Source organism: Suncus etruscus, chromosome 11 (genome assembly GCF_024139225.1).
Source record: "Suncus etruscus isolate mSunEtr1 chromosome 11, mSunEtr1.pri.cur, whole genome shotgun sequence".
Classification (NCBI taxonomy): domain Eukaryota; kingdom Metazoa; phylum Chordata; class Mammalia; order Eulipotyphla; family Soricidae; genus Suncus; species Suncus etruscus.
In genome coordinates this window covers 51,231,966-51,245,749 of record NC_064858.1, presented here as the reverse complement: position 1 = coordinate 51,245,749, position 13,784 = coordinate 51,231,966, and the positions used below count along the sequence as shown (strand labels likewise).

At 36.0% G+C, this 13,784-nt stretch overlaps 1 protein-coding gene across 1 annotated transcript in view; it reads right to left on the bottom strand.

Annotated features, from left to right (window-relative positions):
* Positions 1-13,784, bottom strand: part of CFAP54 (cilia and flagella associated protein 54) — a 443,326-nt gene that overhangs the window by 272,998 nt on the left and 156,544 nt on the right. Inside the window, exons 22-24 of the mRNA XM_049782938.1 lie at positions 12,787-12,972; positions 5,756-5,892; positions 2,523-2,670 (exon numbers count right to left, since the gene is read on the bottom strand). Of these exons, the coding sequence (XP_049638895.1) occupies positions 2,523-2,670; positions 5,756-5,892; positions 12,787-12,972 (471 nt within the window). The remainder of the gene's footprint in view (positions 1-2,522; positions 2,671-5,755; positions 5,893-12,786; positions 12,973-13,784) is intronic.

Genomic DNA, 13,784 nt, shown 5'->3' with positions numbered 1-13,784 from the left:
GGATCTGTGCAGAAGCCAGTATCTTTAACTACAGCAACCTGACAGCAACAACCATGATTGTGAAGAGCTTTTACTAGGACCACAGAAAGACTTTGGGGTTGGACAACTTAATATGCCTGGAGCGTGTAGTTGGCCTTAAGCCAGGATACTTCATGGATAAAATGTCTCTGTTTTTTAGGCCAAAGGTTTTTCCTTTATATTTTCCCCATATTTTGCTGTGCCTATACAAACAACAACTGCCCCCCCCCACACACACACCTTTTTTATTGTATTTTTATCTCTGATCTTTAAACAAAAGCTTACTAAACCTTCTGCTATTGTATTAGACATACAATAATTTTTTTACAAATATACTTGCTACTTAACTTTTTCACTTTTTCTTATTTTTCTACTTTTCCGTTTTATATTTTTAGTTCCCCTTTTATTTTCTTTCTGTTTTTTCAATACCATTGCTTTCACTTATCTTTTTTTGTTTTGTTTTGTTTTTGTTTTTGTTTTTGGGCCACATCCAGCAGTGCTCAGGGGTTACTCCTGGCTATATGCTCAGAAATAGCTCCTGGCAGGCATGGGGGACCTTATGGGACGCCGGGATTCGAACCAACCACCTTAGGTCCTGGATCGGCTGTTTGCAAGGCAAGCGCCCCTGTGCTATCTCTCCAGCCCCTACTTTCACTTATATTGAAACCAATGTATGATGATCCATTATGTCAACTATGTGATGCATTTTCTTTAAATAAAAATTATTAATTACAAATAAAGAAGAGGGAAGCAGCATCCTCCCCATCCCACTGCTGAAGTTCTTGGAGATAAAGGTTGTGAACCCTAATTTTGCAATTCAATGTTCTATCATATTAGATTCCATATACAATACTCATTATGACAATGTTTTGATAAAATTTTCTATTTCCTTTTGATTATGTCTTCTATTATGACCTAACGCTTATGAGCATTACATCCACAAAATAGACAACGGCATACCATAGACTTAAGTTATAGGTCCCACTCATTGAGTATGTTTTTGCAAATTACTATTATCCCTTTTCTTTTTTTCTTTCTTTTCATCTCTCTTTTCCTCCTCTTTTTCAATTTAAGCTATGGTTCTATTATATCATAATGCCTATACTGTCAGTTCCTTTTCAGGAAAGGAACCTTGATGCACAGGACACAGTGGATGATACTACATAGGGTAGACTCCTCTTATAGTGCTAACTACCATATTATTTAGTCACAAAAATTATGTTTATCCTAAAATGCTCCATACACTATCTAACCCTGAATGCTTCATTTAGCAAAGCTCACTCCTGCCATTGATGAAGTACCTAGAAATCAGAAAAGCTTTCCCCTCCGAGGTACAACACAATTTTTTTCACTTCTTTTCTTTTCTAAGCTATTTTTTATTTTATTTTATTCATTTTTTTCTGAATTCAATTTTTTTTTGTTTTGGGGTCACACCTGGCAGCACTCAGGGGTTATTCCTGGCTCTATGCTCAGAAATCGCTCCTGGCAGACTAAGGGGACCATATGGGATGCCGGGATTTGAACCACCAACCTTCTGCATGCAAGGCAAATGCCTACCTCCATACTATTTCTCTGGCCCTAATTCAATTATTTCTTAAGCACTCCAACCCATCCCATAAGGGTCAGGCCTCCTCTCTAATGTTTGTCTATAAGTGGGCATGAGTTTGTATGCAGTGGATTCCTCTATGTCTAATCTATACTGTAAACAAGTCATGTCTATATTGTATATAGCCTCTCTTATATGTTATCCCTTCCCCCATCAGAACTTCTATCCTCTCATTCCCTCAACCTTAATCTGCTATCTCTCTCTGTTTAACCCTCTATACCCTCAGGTTTTTTTTCTATACCTGTCCAACCATCCCCACTATCTATCTTCATACATTTTTCACTACTCTACCCTGTATCTCTATAGAAACCAAGATAGATCCCTTACCCCAAAAAGCCTCTTTCCAGCTCCCAAAGCAATCAATCTGAGAATATATCAATAGGTGGGAGATAAACTAAATTTCTAATCCTTTATAAGAATCCAGTACCATAATTAATAATATTTTTGTAGATTGAAATGTATAAGCAGGAAAATGTCTATGTGACATAATTTTTACAATGTTAAAAAGACAAGAGCAAGATAGTAAATTGAATCCACGTTATACAATGGTAACACTGACATTGGCTATATATTGTTTTAAAAATTAGAGAATTTACATGAAAACAAACCACAGTATTCTTAAGTGACACATATTAAAAATGGATTTAAGTTTATAAATTGTACATATTTTAACTTTTAAATTTTATGCTACTTTTGCACAACTTTAAAAAAGATACATTGAAAGAAGCAAAACAAAATTTTGTGAAATATACAGTGGCATATCAAATAAACCAACACAATGATATGATGGGCTCTCAGCCAATTTGCAATCAAGGATAGACAAGTCCCGAACAACATGAACTTGAAGCATCGAGAAATAAGAGAAGTTAGCACATTTGAAGCCATTTTTATCACTTACATTTTGAGATGGAGAAATCTCATTGCCTTTAATATTATCACAGAAAAGATGCTCTTCTTTAATTTTAATGTCACTTGTTACAAAAATATTTCTAAGAAACAGGTATAAAAGGGTTGAAGATGTCTCTGCCAAAATATCTGAATGTAATCTGCAAAAGGAATAAATGTTGTCAGCAGTTTAAATATAGCATTTATATTTAAATAGCTTTATATGTAACGTGTACTCATTTTATACTGATTCATTTTTAATCTTTTCAATATAACTTTTCTCATTGAATTGTTTACATTGAAATTAAAGACTACTTTTTTAATATTTTTATTTAAACACCACAGTTACAAAGTTGTTCATAATAGTTTTTTTCACAAAGTTGTTCATAACTGAATTAGTCATACAATGTATTACAAACTTCGCCAGTGTGCATTTCCCACATCAATGTCAATGTTTCCTTCTCCCCCTCCCTGATGCTCTCTTCTCTCCCATCCACCCTCTCCTACCTACCTCTGGAGTAGACATTTTCCTTCCTTCCTTTCTTCATTTCTTCTTCCTTCCTACCTTCCTTCCTTCCTTTTTCCTTTATTTCTTTCCCTCTTTCCTTCCTTCCTTCCTTTTTCTTTCTTTCTTTTTTCTTTCTTTTTTATCTTTCTTTCTCTCTCTTTCTCCTCTCTCGCTCTCTTCCTCTCTCTCCCTTTTGAAATTAAAGACTACTTGTTAACAACTAAGAAAACTAAGCTATACATATTATATATGTGTAAAATAGGTATGGACACAATTTCCTGTTTTTAATATATAAATTTTAATAGCATGAATAGATTATCTGTAAATGCCTCAAAATAATGGTCTTTGATAATAAAAATCGATGTAAGGAAGGGAGGGAGGGAAAGAAAGAAAGAAGAAAGGAGGGAGGGAGGTAAAGAAGGAGGAAGGGAAGGAAGAAAAGAGGAAAGGAAAGGAAAGGAGGCAGGGAGGAAAAGGGAGGGAGGGGGAGGGAAGGATGGGAGGGAGGAGGGAGGAAAGAAAAAAGAAGGGAGGGAGGAAAGGAAAGAAGGAGGGAAGGAGGGAGGGAGGGCAAGAAGGAGGGAGGGAGGAAAGTGGGATGGAGGGAGGGAGGGAAGGAAGGAGGGAGAGAGGGAATTAGGAGAGAGAGAAGGAAGGAGGGAAGGAGAGAAGGAAGGAAGGAGCGAGGGAGGAGGGAAGGAAGGAGGGAAGGAGCGAGGGAGGAAGAGGAAGGGAGGAAAAAGGAAGGGAGAGAGGGAAGGAAGGAAGGAGGGAGGGAGGGAAGGAACGAAGGAGGGAGGGAGGGAAGAAGGAAAGAACGAAGGAGGGAGGGAGAGAAGGAACGAAGGAGAGAGGGAGGAGGAGAGAGGGAAGCATTACAGTCAAATGCAGTAGCAGACATTAACAAAACTATAAAATCTACCATCTTCCCATTTCTAATATTCATGTCCTTGTCCCTGCCTTACTCAGTGGCAAACTCTTCCTCCTAAACTTCAGCTCTCTAACCTTCAGGTAAAACAAGAAAGAATCTGACATCAAAATTTACAAAATGATGTTCTGTTTCATTACTAAACCAAGTTCATCTTTCAATGGTTTTTGCCAGAATAATTTTTTCCCAGCATCAGTTTGAGTTTCTGAAACTCCACTTCCTTCCCCTTGGTCCCATAGTGACCTCTAGAGCACTTTAGACTCATTTTATACACTAAGTTTTCCTGCCTTGCATAAATAGCAAGTTTCTCATTTAATCTATTTTTTTCCATTCATGGTAACATTTTCAGCTATCTGCAATGTATAAAACTGTTACAGAGCTTGAGATATAAAATCAAATATAACCCTTAACCATATGGAGCAAAACTTGGCTATAAATTCTTAGTGCTCAAGGGCACAAAATTCTTTTACAAGCCTCACTTTACAAGCCCCACAAGCACAAAGCCTTCAGAGGCTTTTACAAGCCTCACCTCTTCCCCCTAATATATTTATATTGGTTTGCTTCAGGGCTCAACTCTGGATAACGTTGTTGTTGTTGTTGTTGTTGTTGTTGTTGTTGTTGTTGTTGTTGCTGCTGCTGCTGCTGCTGCATTTACCCTCATCTCAGTGCAACTTCCCATTCACTTTGGGAACTAACCTCTCTCAATCTCCTTTTCCTTAATTACAAATCCTGCATCACACTCCTAAGTTTAAACAATGGCAAAAAAAAAAAAAAATTCATTTACAACTTCTATCTTTTCCGCTACATAGTGATTACTCTGGGGATAGCTAGCACTCATTGTCAATTCTTAGTGATGATCTCAACATACAATTTCTAAATCTGTATTTCTAATCTTAGTCTCACTTCTAAGTGTCAGCATTAAAAACACAACTACCTACCAAATATCTCATATTCACAAACATATCATTGGTTTCCTCTTGTTTCATAAATCAAGTTCCCTGGTAAACAGGCTTCCCAGTCAGTTTACACAGAAAATCTCAGTTAACCTCGCACCCTCCTCCCTCTTATCTTCACATATCACATAAAATCTTTCAAATCATTTCGCTTCCTTCTCCAAAATGCCTCTCAAGCCCATCACCTGCAGCACCTTGCATCCTTATACATAGGATATGTTAAGCCTACATTTGATTAATGGAATGAGATTATATGTTTTATGTGGATGAGCATCACCAATGCCTGACCTCAATAAGCATTTGCCTGTTGCTCATTGCCTTTGAGGCATAAATGGTAAGAGTCTTATTAAAGGAAAAGGCATTTCCGATAAGAATAAGCTGGTGAAGGAGGTGGTGGTTGTTTTATAACTTACTGAGGCTATCTAAAATTACACTAAAGTTCATTTAAAATTTCTTTTTATGAAAAATGCAATAAAATACCCTGATTTCTATAGACCTGTCAAGTAAAGGGCACACCCTAAATTTAGACCCAACCTAACCCTTCTGTTTCAAAAGCTCCAGCCCATATAGGTGCTTTCTAGCATAAATTACAGTACTTGAGTTACTATTGGGATTTTCTTTTCCCATAACCTTAATTACCTTATATTCCAAATGTAATCCATATAACTCCAGTGTGTTTCACTCTCACTAGCAAGAAAGTTTCTAAAAGATCTTATAATGTAGAAATGAATATACTATATTAAATCATTAATTAGAAATAGATTTTATCACAAAACTAAAAGTATATTAACACTAGAATTTACATTCAAAATCTATATCTCCAATAAGTAAATTTATATTTTTAATGTTTTAATTACCTTCTCTGTTTAACAGTCATTATATTGCTTAAAGAAATAATCATTTGGTCATCCTGAGGTGGTGAAGCAACAAAATAATCCCAAACTGGTGAAAAAATTTTCTTAGCCAACTCATATTCACCAATCTGGTAGGCTGCCTATAAAAAAAAAGTGCAACACACTATGAGATATTTTGATTTGTAAAATATATATTTTAAATAAGAATTCTGATCACACTAATTTCATATACAATTATTCACATTTGCCATGTGGCTGGTTCCACATTGTCAATAAGGTAGCAACGACCACTGGCAAGGGAGACAGACACATTTTGAATCTCTTTTATTTTAAAATTGCATAGAAATGTGAAACTCTGTAAGGATGTTTCAAATTCTCATAAGCCAAACAAAGATCACATCTGAGCCAAATTAATTTCATTTCCATCTATCTTGGCTGTACACTCCATTTATTATAGACACTGTTATAATGAACAATCTGTTCCAAGAGAAACAATCAGTTTTCCCCAAACCAAAATATGAAATACAGTTCATTCTTTCCCAGTTCCTGAGTGACACTTTCAGAGCTTTCTGCAACAAAGCTTTCTGCATAGCTGAAAAAGAATGAAAAAATAAAATAGACACTTTCTAGAAGCCATAATATGTTCTAAGTTTAACACATACAATATTAGGCCAAATAACTGTAAAACATAAAATCTGCAAAGAAACCCATATCACTGGCTTGCCTATTTCTCTTGGTAGAATACACTTCTTTAAATATGTTTCTAAAACTCATTTTACTGGGACCAGAGTGAAAGTACGATGATTGGATAGGATGCTTGCCTTGTACATAGCCAACCTGGCTTCAATTTTAGATATTCCATATGATCCCCCAAGATGGCAGGAGTGATTCCTGAATGTAGAGCCAGGAGTAAGCCCTGAAGTACTGCTGGGTGTGACCCCAAAGTCAAAAAAAAGAAGAAAAAACGTACCACTTAAGTATAAATAATACTATCAAATTTCGCCAAATGAGTTTCACACTACTTGAAATCCTTAATAGAACCAAATAAATGCAAATAATTTCACTGAACTAAATATGTAAGTGGCATGTTGTATCATTTATTATGCAAGGGAGAAACTTATTAGGCCAAAAATAAAGTTTTTAGGTGCCTAGAAAATAGTTATGTGATGCACACAAGTGAGACAAGCATTTCACCTTGAACCACATCCCAGCCCTAATGCTGTCCTAATCTGCCATTTCAATACTCACAATGAATCAAGCAAAAATGCTTTTTTTTAAATCAAGTTTCTACTCTCTGATAAGCACTGTAAGAGTAGATCCTTCAGAGCTTAAAAGGATTGCAAGCTCCACTAACCTATAATTAAGATACAGACATAAAACACAGGAAATCACAGAAAAACTACAAAGAACAACATAATCATTGTGGAGGTTAAAACAGAAGAAATAAAAACTTCAAGGAAGATACAGGGCTCAGACTGAAATTTTTCACTAAGAGGGTAAGATACAGGCAGGCATCTAAAAAGTACCTAGTCAAGCAGCACATCATAGAGCTTTTAGGACAAATTAGAATGCTATCTCTGAATTTTACACACAAAAAAGTGAGCACAATGATTGTGTAGTCAAAGTGGGACATAATTTCAGAAAGCCTTGAAAATAGATGAAAGTATTTAAATATGTCAAGTATTGCCTCAATATACTTGACACTTATTGATTCATTGGTTTCTCATCAAAGCTCTCTGAAGGAAGTTCATTGCCTAATTTCCAAAGAATAAACTGGATAATTAAAAAATTTAGTAAACCTGAGAGAAAAGGTAAATGAGCAAAGTCTTTAGAATATGTTGGTCTAATAAAGAAATTGGTTGGAGCCAGAGCAGGTAGGGCATTTGCCTGTGTGCAGTTGATCCAGGTTCAATCTCGGCATCCCATATGGTCCTCCGACCATCACCAGGAATATCCAAGGAATAATAATTCTTGAGTGAAGAACAAGGAATAAACCCTGAACACTGCCAGGTGTGGCCCCAAAACAAAAATAAAATAAATAATAAAACACATAGGAACTATGTAGCCACTAAACTTTCTTAGCCAATTTAAGTTACCAACTTGAAAGGCAATGTAAAACAAACAAAAAAGAAACCACATTGTTTTATGCAATATCTTTACTTGTGAAATGTATATTTTAAACAAGAATTTTGAGAAGTCCTGTTGTCCTAATTTCACATACAATGGTTCATTCACATTTGTTTTTTCCTCCTACAAAGATTAATATCAGTTTCCTCAACTATAAAATCAAAGTAATAGGGCCCGGAGAGATAGCACAGCTGTGTTCGCCTTGCAAGCAGCCGATCCAGGACCAAAGGTGGTTGGTTCGAATCCCGGTATCCCATATGGTCCCCCATGCCTGCCAGGAGCTATTTCTGAGCAGATAGCCAGGAGTAACCCCTGAGCACTGCCGGGTGTGGCCCAAAAACCAAAAAAAAAAAAATAAATAATAGCACAACCATTTAGAACTACTGAAAATAATTGAGTAGGTTTTATATATTTGACACAAATTAGCTTTAAGATAAATGATATCTACTTATTTTTTATCTCAACAGGATCACTGTATTTACTGATTATTTGATTTGAAAATTCAACTGTGCACCTGCATACACAAATTATCCATACTGTTTGTTCATTTAGTTTTATATACATTTTATGTATAGGGAAATTGAGACTAAGCAAACTTACCTAAATTATAATCTCCTGCAGTCAAGGATGGAATATTGCTCACAAATTTCAAATTTCCTGTATTTTACTTCATACCATCTAGCAAAACGTTAATTTATAAAAATTTCCCCCAATTGTTTCCAAACTAGAGGAGGGCCCAAGGGATAATATGGCTAAAGCACTAGTCTTGAATTGGCTGACCTGGTTCAATTTCCAGCACCCCATGAAGTCTCCCTAAGTTCTGCCAAGAGATCACTGAGCGCAGAGCCAGGAGTCAGTCCTGAGCACTGCAGATGTGGCTAGATAGATAATTTTTTCAAGCAGCCTAAATAAATTAGATTTCTATAGTAAAGGAAAATCTAGCATTCACCTAAATTTATTAATATAGAGCATAATAATTATCAAAAAACACAACCTAAAATTACAAGTTACATAGTTAGTTAGTGAAATGTTTTCATATTTTACTACAAAACATTTGATTTGACCAGAGTCATACCCAGTGGTTCTCAGGGATTATTCCTAGTTCTGCACTCCAGAGTCACCTCTTGGTAGGTTCAGGAGACACTATATGGGATGCTGGAGATAAAACCCCTGGTCAACTGCATGCAAAACAAATGTCCTACCCACTGTACTATCACTCTGGCCCCTTGATACTTTTTTTAAAGAACAATTAAAAAAAACTATAAACTATAGTTTATTTTAGTTTATATAAATCCATAAACTAAAAACAAACAACTCTCATGCAAAACTGATGGAAATTCCAAAAGAAAGGTACATTTTCTTGCCCAAGATAGAGTAAATTAAATTAAAGAGGATTACTAAAGTGAGAACATTTTGCTTCAGTTACTTAATATTCTGAGAGAGAATACTCATTCATATACTGTCATACTGAACTACAGTGCTGCAAATATAATATCAATAAAGAAACAGGTCATTACTTTAGGACACTTCTCATTATCCCAGCAGTAAGCTTGGACTTAGTTTTATTAATTTTCAATAAAAGTTCTGCTAAATGAAGCCCATGTGTCAAACCCACTCTCTGGAGAAAAATTAGGTCTTGATGAAATATTGGTTCCTTATTTTGAAATAACTCTATCCACTGCAAAATTAGGGTTTTATTAGATTCCAAAGAAATAAAAACAATAGAAACCATAAGCCAATATGGCATGCTAAACCCAATACTAGACAAATTCTAGCAATTGTCTATATTAAATTCTCTTTGAAAAAATATGTTACCACAAAATGCTACCTAAAATCTTACAGCTAATAATACTGATCAACTATTTAGAGGCAAAAATAGCATCATAGACGTGATAAAGTTTAGAATAGCCAGGTGCTATTCTACAACTAACAGTAGTCTTAAAGTGAGATGCCTTAAACTTAAGTCAATGAGACACGCTGTACAAAGTTCCTATTCCACTGGTGGCATATGTTAAGTCTGAAATCATTCTAAAGTATTACCTTATTAGTACTATTTACTACCTAAAAACAATAATCATATCTTTAAAATATCACTGAATCGATTAGTGCTGTGGTAAAAAACATCTGATTTTATTTAATATTTAAATGTTAATATTCATAACATTCATATTTCATTTAATATTCTAACAGTCCCTGGGAAATTGCTACAACTATTATTCCCAATGCATTAGATGAAGATTACTTGCCTAATATTCATATCAGTAGTACGATGTGCTAAATTTAAACTTAGATTTGTCTTTCTCTATTAACCCAGACATTTCAACTTCTGTAAGTTTTTTCCTATAAATGTAAACATGGGATGCAGATCAAGAATTAAAATGATACAGACACACCCCCCCAAACCCCCCCCCCCAAAATAAAACATATACATCACACCTTTGCTTTTACCAGAAAAAACACACACATACAACAACAGAAGTAATTTAAACTCCAAACACTAAAAAAAATAACTATGGTAGGGGCCTGACATAGTAGTTGGCGGCTAGCACGCAAGGCGGGGGTGTCTTCCTTGACAAGCCCCTAGCCAAGGAAGGACCAACAGTCTCGATCCCTCGGCATCCCATATGGTCCCCCCAAAGGCCAGCGGGCAATTTCTGAGCGCTTAGCCAGGATTAACCCCTGTGCATCAAACGGGTGTGGCCCGAAAAAAAACAAAAACAAACAAAAAATCCTATGTAGATAAACTAATATAGTTTAAGAATCAATGCCATCCAGCCATTTAAAATTATGCCTTGGGGCTGAAATATAGCACAGCAGGTAGGGCATTTTGCCTTGCATGCAGTCGACTACGATTCGATTCCTGGCATCCCATATGGTTCCCCAAGAGCAGAGCTAGGAGTAACCCCTGGATACTTCAGGAATAACCTCTGGATATGGCAAAAAAAAAAAAATGCCTTGGGCACAGCGCACTCCGTGTAAACACCCAGCTTTATGACTAATCTCTGAAGAGATGCAAGTCAAGCTGCTGAAACTCTCAGGTACATCTGTCCCTCTTCAGACATCTCAAATTTCACAATACTGACAGGTCAGTAGGACACCAAATTAGATGGGAAAGTAACTTAGCAGCCAACTTAGCTCAATAAATAAAAAAAAAGTAACACAGAAGACTCAACTAGCAATAAACAGATCTGTAAATCTTCAATGACCCCATCAATGAACTCATTGTGAGATATAACTATTTTCACAAATTTTTTTCTTGAGGTATTTTTTAATAAATAAAATTAACTATTTTATTTTAACAAAAAGTATAAAATAAATAATGTTGTGCCTGTTAAAGAGGGAAGGTTGGGAGGGTAGAAAACTGATGACAATGGTGAAGGGAAGGTCACACTTGTGGTAGGATTGGTGGTGGAACATTGAATACCCAAAATAACTGTATTGTGAATAACTTTGTAAAGCATGGTGTTGGTTTTAAAAAAGAGAGAAGGGGCCGTAGAGACAGTACAGCGGTAGGGCATTTGCCTTAGACACAGAAGGACAGTGGTTCAAATCCTGGCATTCCATATGGTAACCTGAGCCTGCCAGGAGTGATTTCTGAGAGTGAGCCAGAAGTAACCCCTGAGTGCTGCCGGATGTGACCCAAAAATAAATAAATAAATACATAAATAAATAAATAAAAGACTAAAAATAATTAATTATTAAGATGAAATCTGTATAACACTGATAATAAAAGATACAAATATACATAAATATACATAATTATAAAAATATAATAAAATTATGTCTTTCGACTGGATAGTACAATGGGTAAGGTACTTGCTTTGCATGCAGCTAACTTGGATTTGATCTCCAGCATCCTATATAGTTCCCCAAGTCCTGCTAGGAGTGATCCTGAGCACAGAGCCTAGAGTGAGCTTGGAGTTCTGTTGGATATTTTCACCACCCAAAAAAAATTTGGAATAAAACTTAATTGAATATTTTTATAAAAGATCAATTACAAATTAAATGTAAATATAAGGACATAAAATAAAGTATATACCCTGATTTGAATTTATTATACATACTCATATAGATATGCATGTGTATGAAAAGATATTGCAGACTGCATAATTCTATGGGGAGGTACAATCCTATATCCTAGAGAGTGCAACAACCTGGCTGCTATCTACACACAGGATGCCAGTCATGCCTCTAGTGTACAACAACCAAAAATGTCTTCTAATATTGACCAAAGTTCCCTTGGCAACCAAAACTGTCCCAAGTTAAGAAATGTTACTCTGAAGAAGATAGAAGAGAAAGTACTTACCTCTTTGTTTCTTTTCAGTATTTTCCAAGTTTCTGAAAGGCAAGTGTTTCATTACTGTAATCCGGGGGGAGGGGGGAGTTATTGTAAAAATCAAACTAACATAACAATTATTCCTGGGCCGGGCGGTGGCGCTGGAGGTAAGATGCCTGCCTTACCTGCGCTAGCCTTGGAAGGACCGCGGTTCGATCCCCCGGCATCCCATATGGTCCCCCAAGCCAGGAGCGACTTCTGAGCGCATAGCCAGGAGTAACCCCTGAGCGTCACCGGGTGTGGCCCAAAAACAAAAAAACAAAAACAAAAACAAGAGGGATGGTGGTTCGAATCCCGGCATCCCCTATGGTCCCCCGAGCCTGCCAGGAGCGATTTCTGAGCGTAGAGCCAGGAGTAACCCCTGAGCACCGCAGGGTGTGACCCAAAAAAACAAAAAAATAAAATAAAATAAAAGAATTATTCCTATATTTTTAGAAGCCTAATAACAGAAAATATGTTTTATGGTTTTCAAATGTGCACTGTGCTTTACTTTTACATCATAAATTACTAAATCACTGCTTAACCAGAGAAAACAACTGTAGAGGAAAGAATTAGTATAAATCCCTTCTACCTGAGTCAAGTACATCCGAGCAGTAACAGTGGAAAGAGGTGGATGTATCAAAATTGGTTTTGTTGACTCCCCAATGGCATTACCAATGAGCTTCCCAGTGGAAGAATAGGCAGCAATTGCAAATACATATTTTTCATTAGTTTCTAAATCTTTCACCTCAAAAACGGTTTTACCATCAGCTGGTATCTGGTGACAGAAACACAATTCAAGTTACATATGAAAAGTTAAAGGTCTTATTTTTTATATCCTCTCATTTGAAGTACCTATTTAAATAATTACCCAATTCTTATAAGGTTAATTTCCTTTTCCTTACTAGCTTTATGATTTGTAAATGTGAAAATGTCTGCCACAGAGGCAGACAGAGGAGAGGGCAAGAGGGAGAGTGGGAAAGAAACTGGGGAGATTAGTGGTGGGAAATGTGCACTGCGTTAGAGTGTTGAACATTGTATGAATAAAACTCAATTATGAACATCTTTGTAACTGTATATATCACAGAAATTCAATTAAATAAATTATTTATTAATATATTTGAAAATATGATTAAGGAGGCAAGTTCTTTATTTAAGACAAATTATGTAATCATAGCCTTTTTCATCTCTTTAATAAACAAAAATTTTTTAATTTAAAAGTATTTTAAAAGTAATTTTGAGGGGGTTGTGTCACACCCAGCAGCACTCATGGGTTACTCCTAGCTCTGTGCTCAGAACTCACTCCTGGCAGGCACAGGGAGCCATATGGAATGCCAGGATTCGAACCACTGCCCGTCCTGGACTAGCTGCATGCAAGGCAAACACCCTAACATTGTGCTATCTCTCCAGCCCTTTAAAACAATTTTAAAGTAATTTTTACTTTGTACAATTTTTAAAATATTTGCTAACTACAAGCCATTTATATTTCCTTGTCTTATCCTTTATGTTGCAAACCCCAAGCCATTTACATTTCCTTGTCTTATCCTTTATGTTGCATATTTTCATAAAATTTATTATCTTATATGTTAT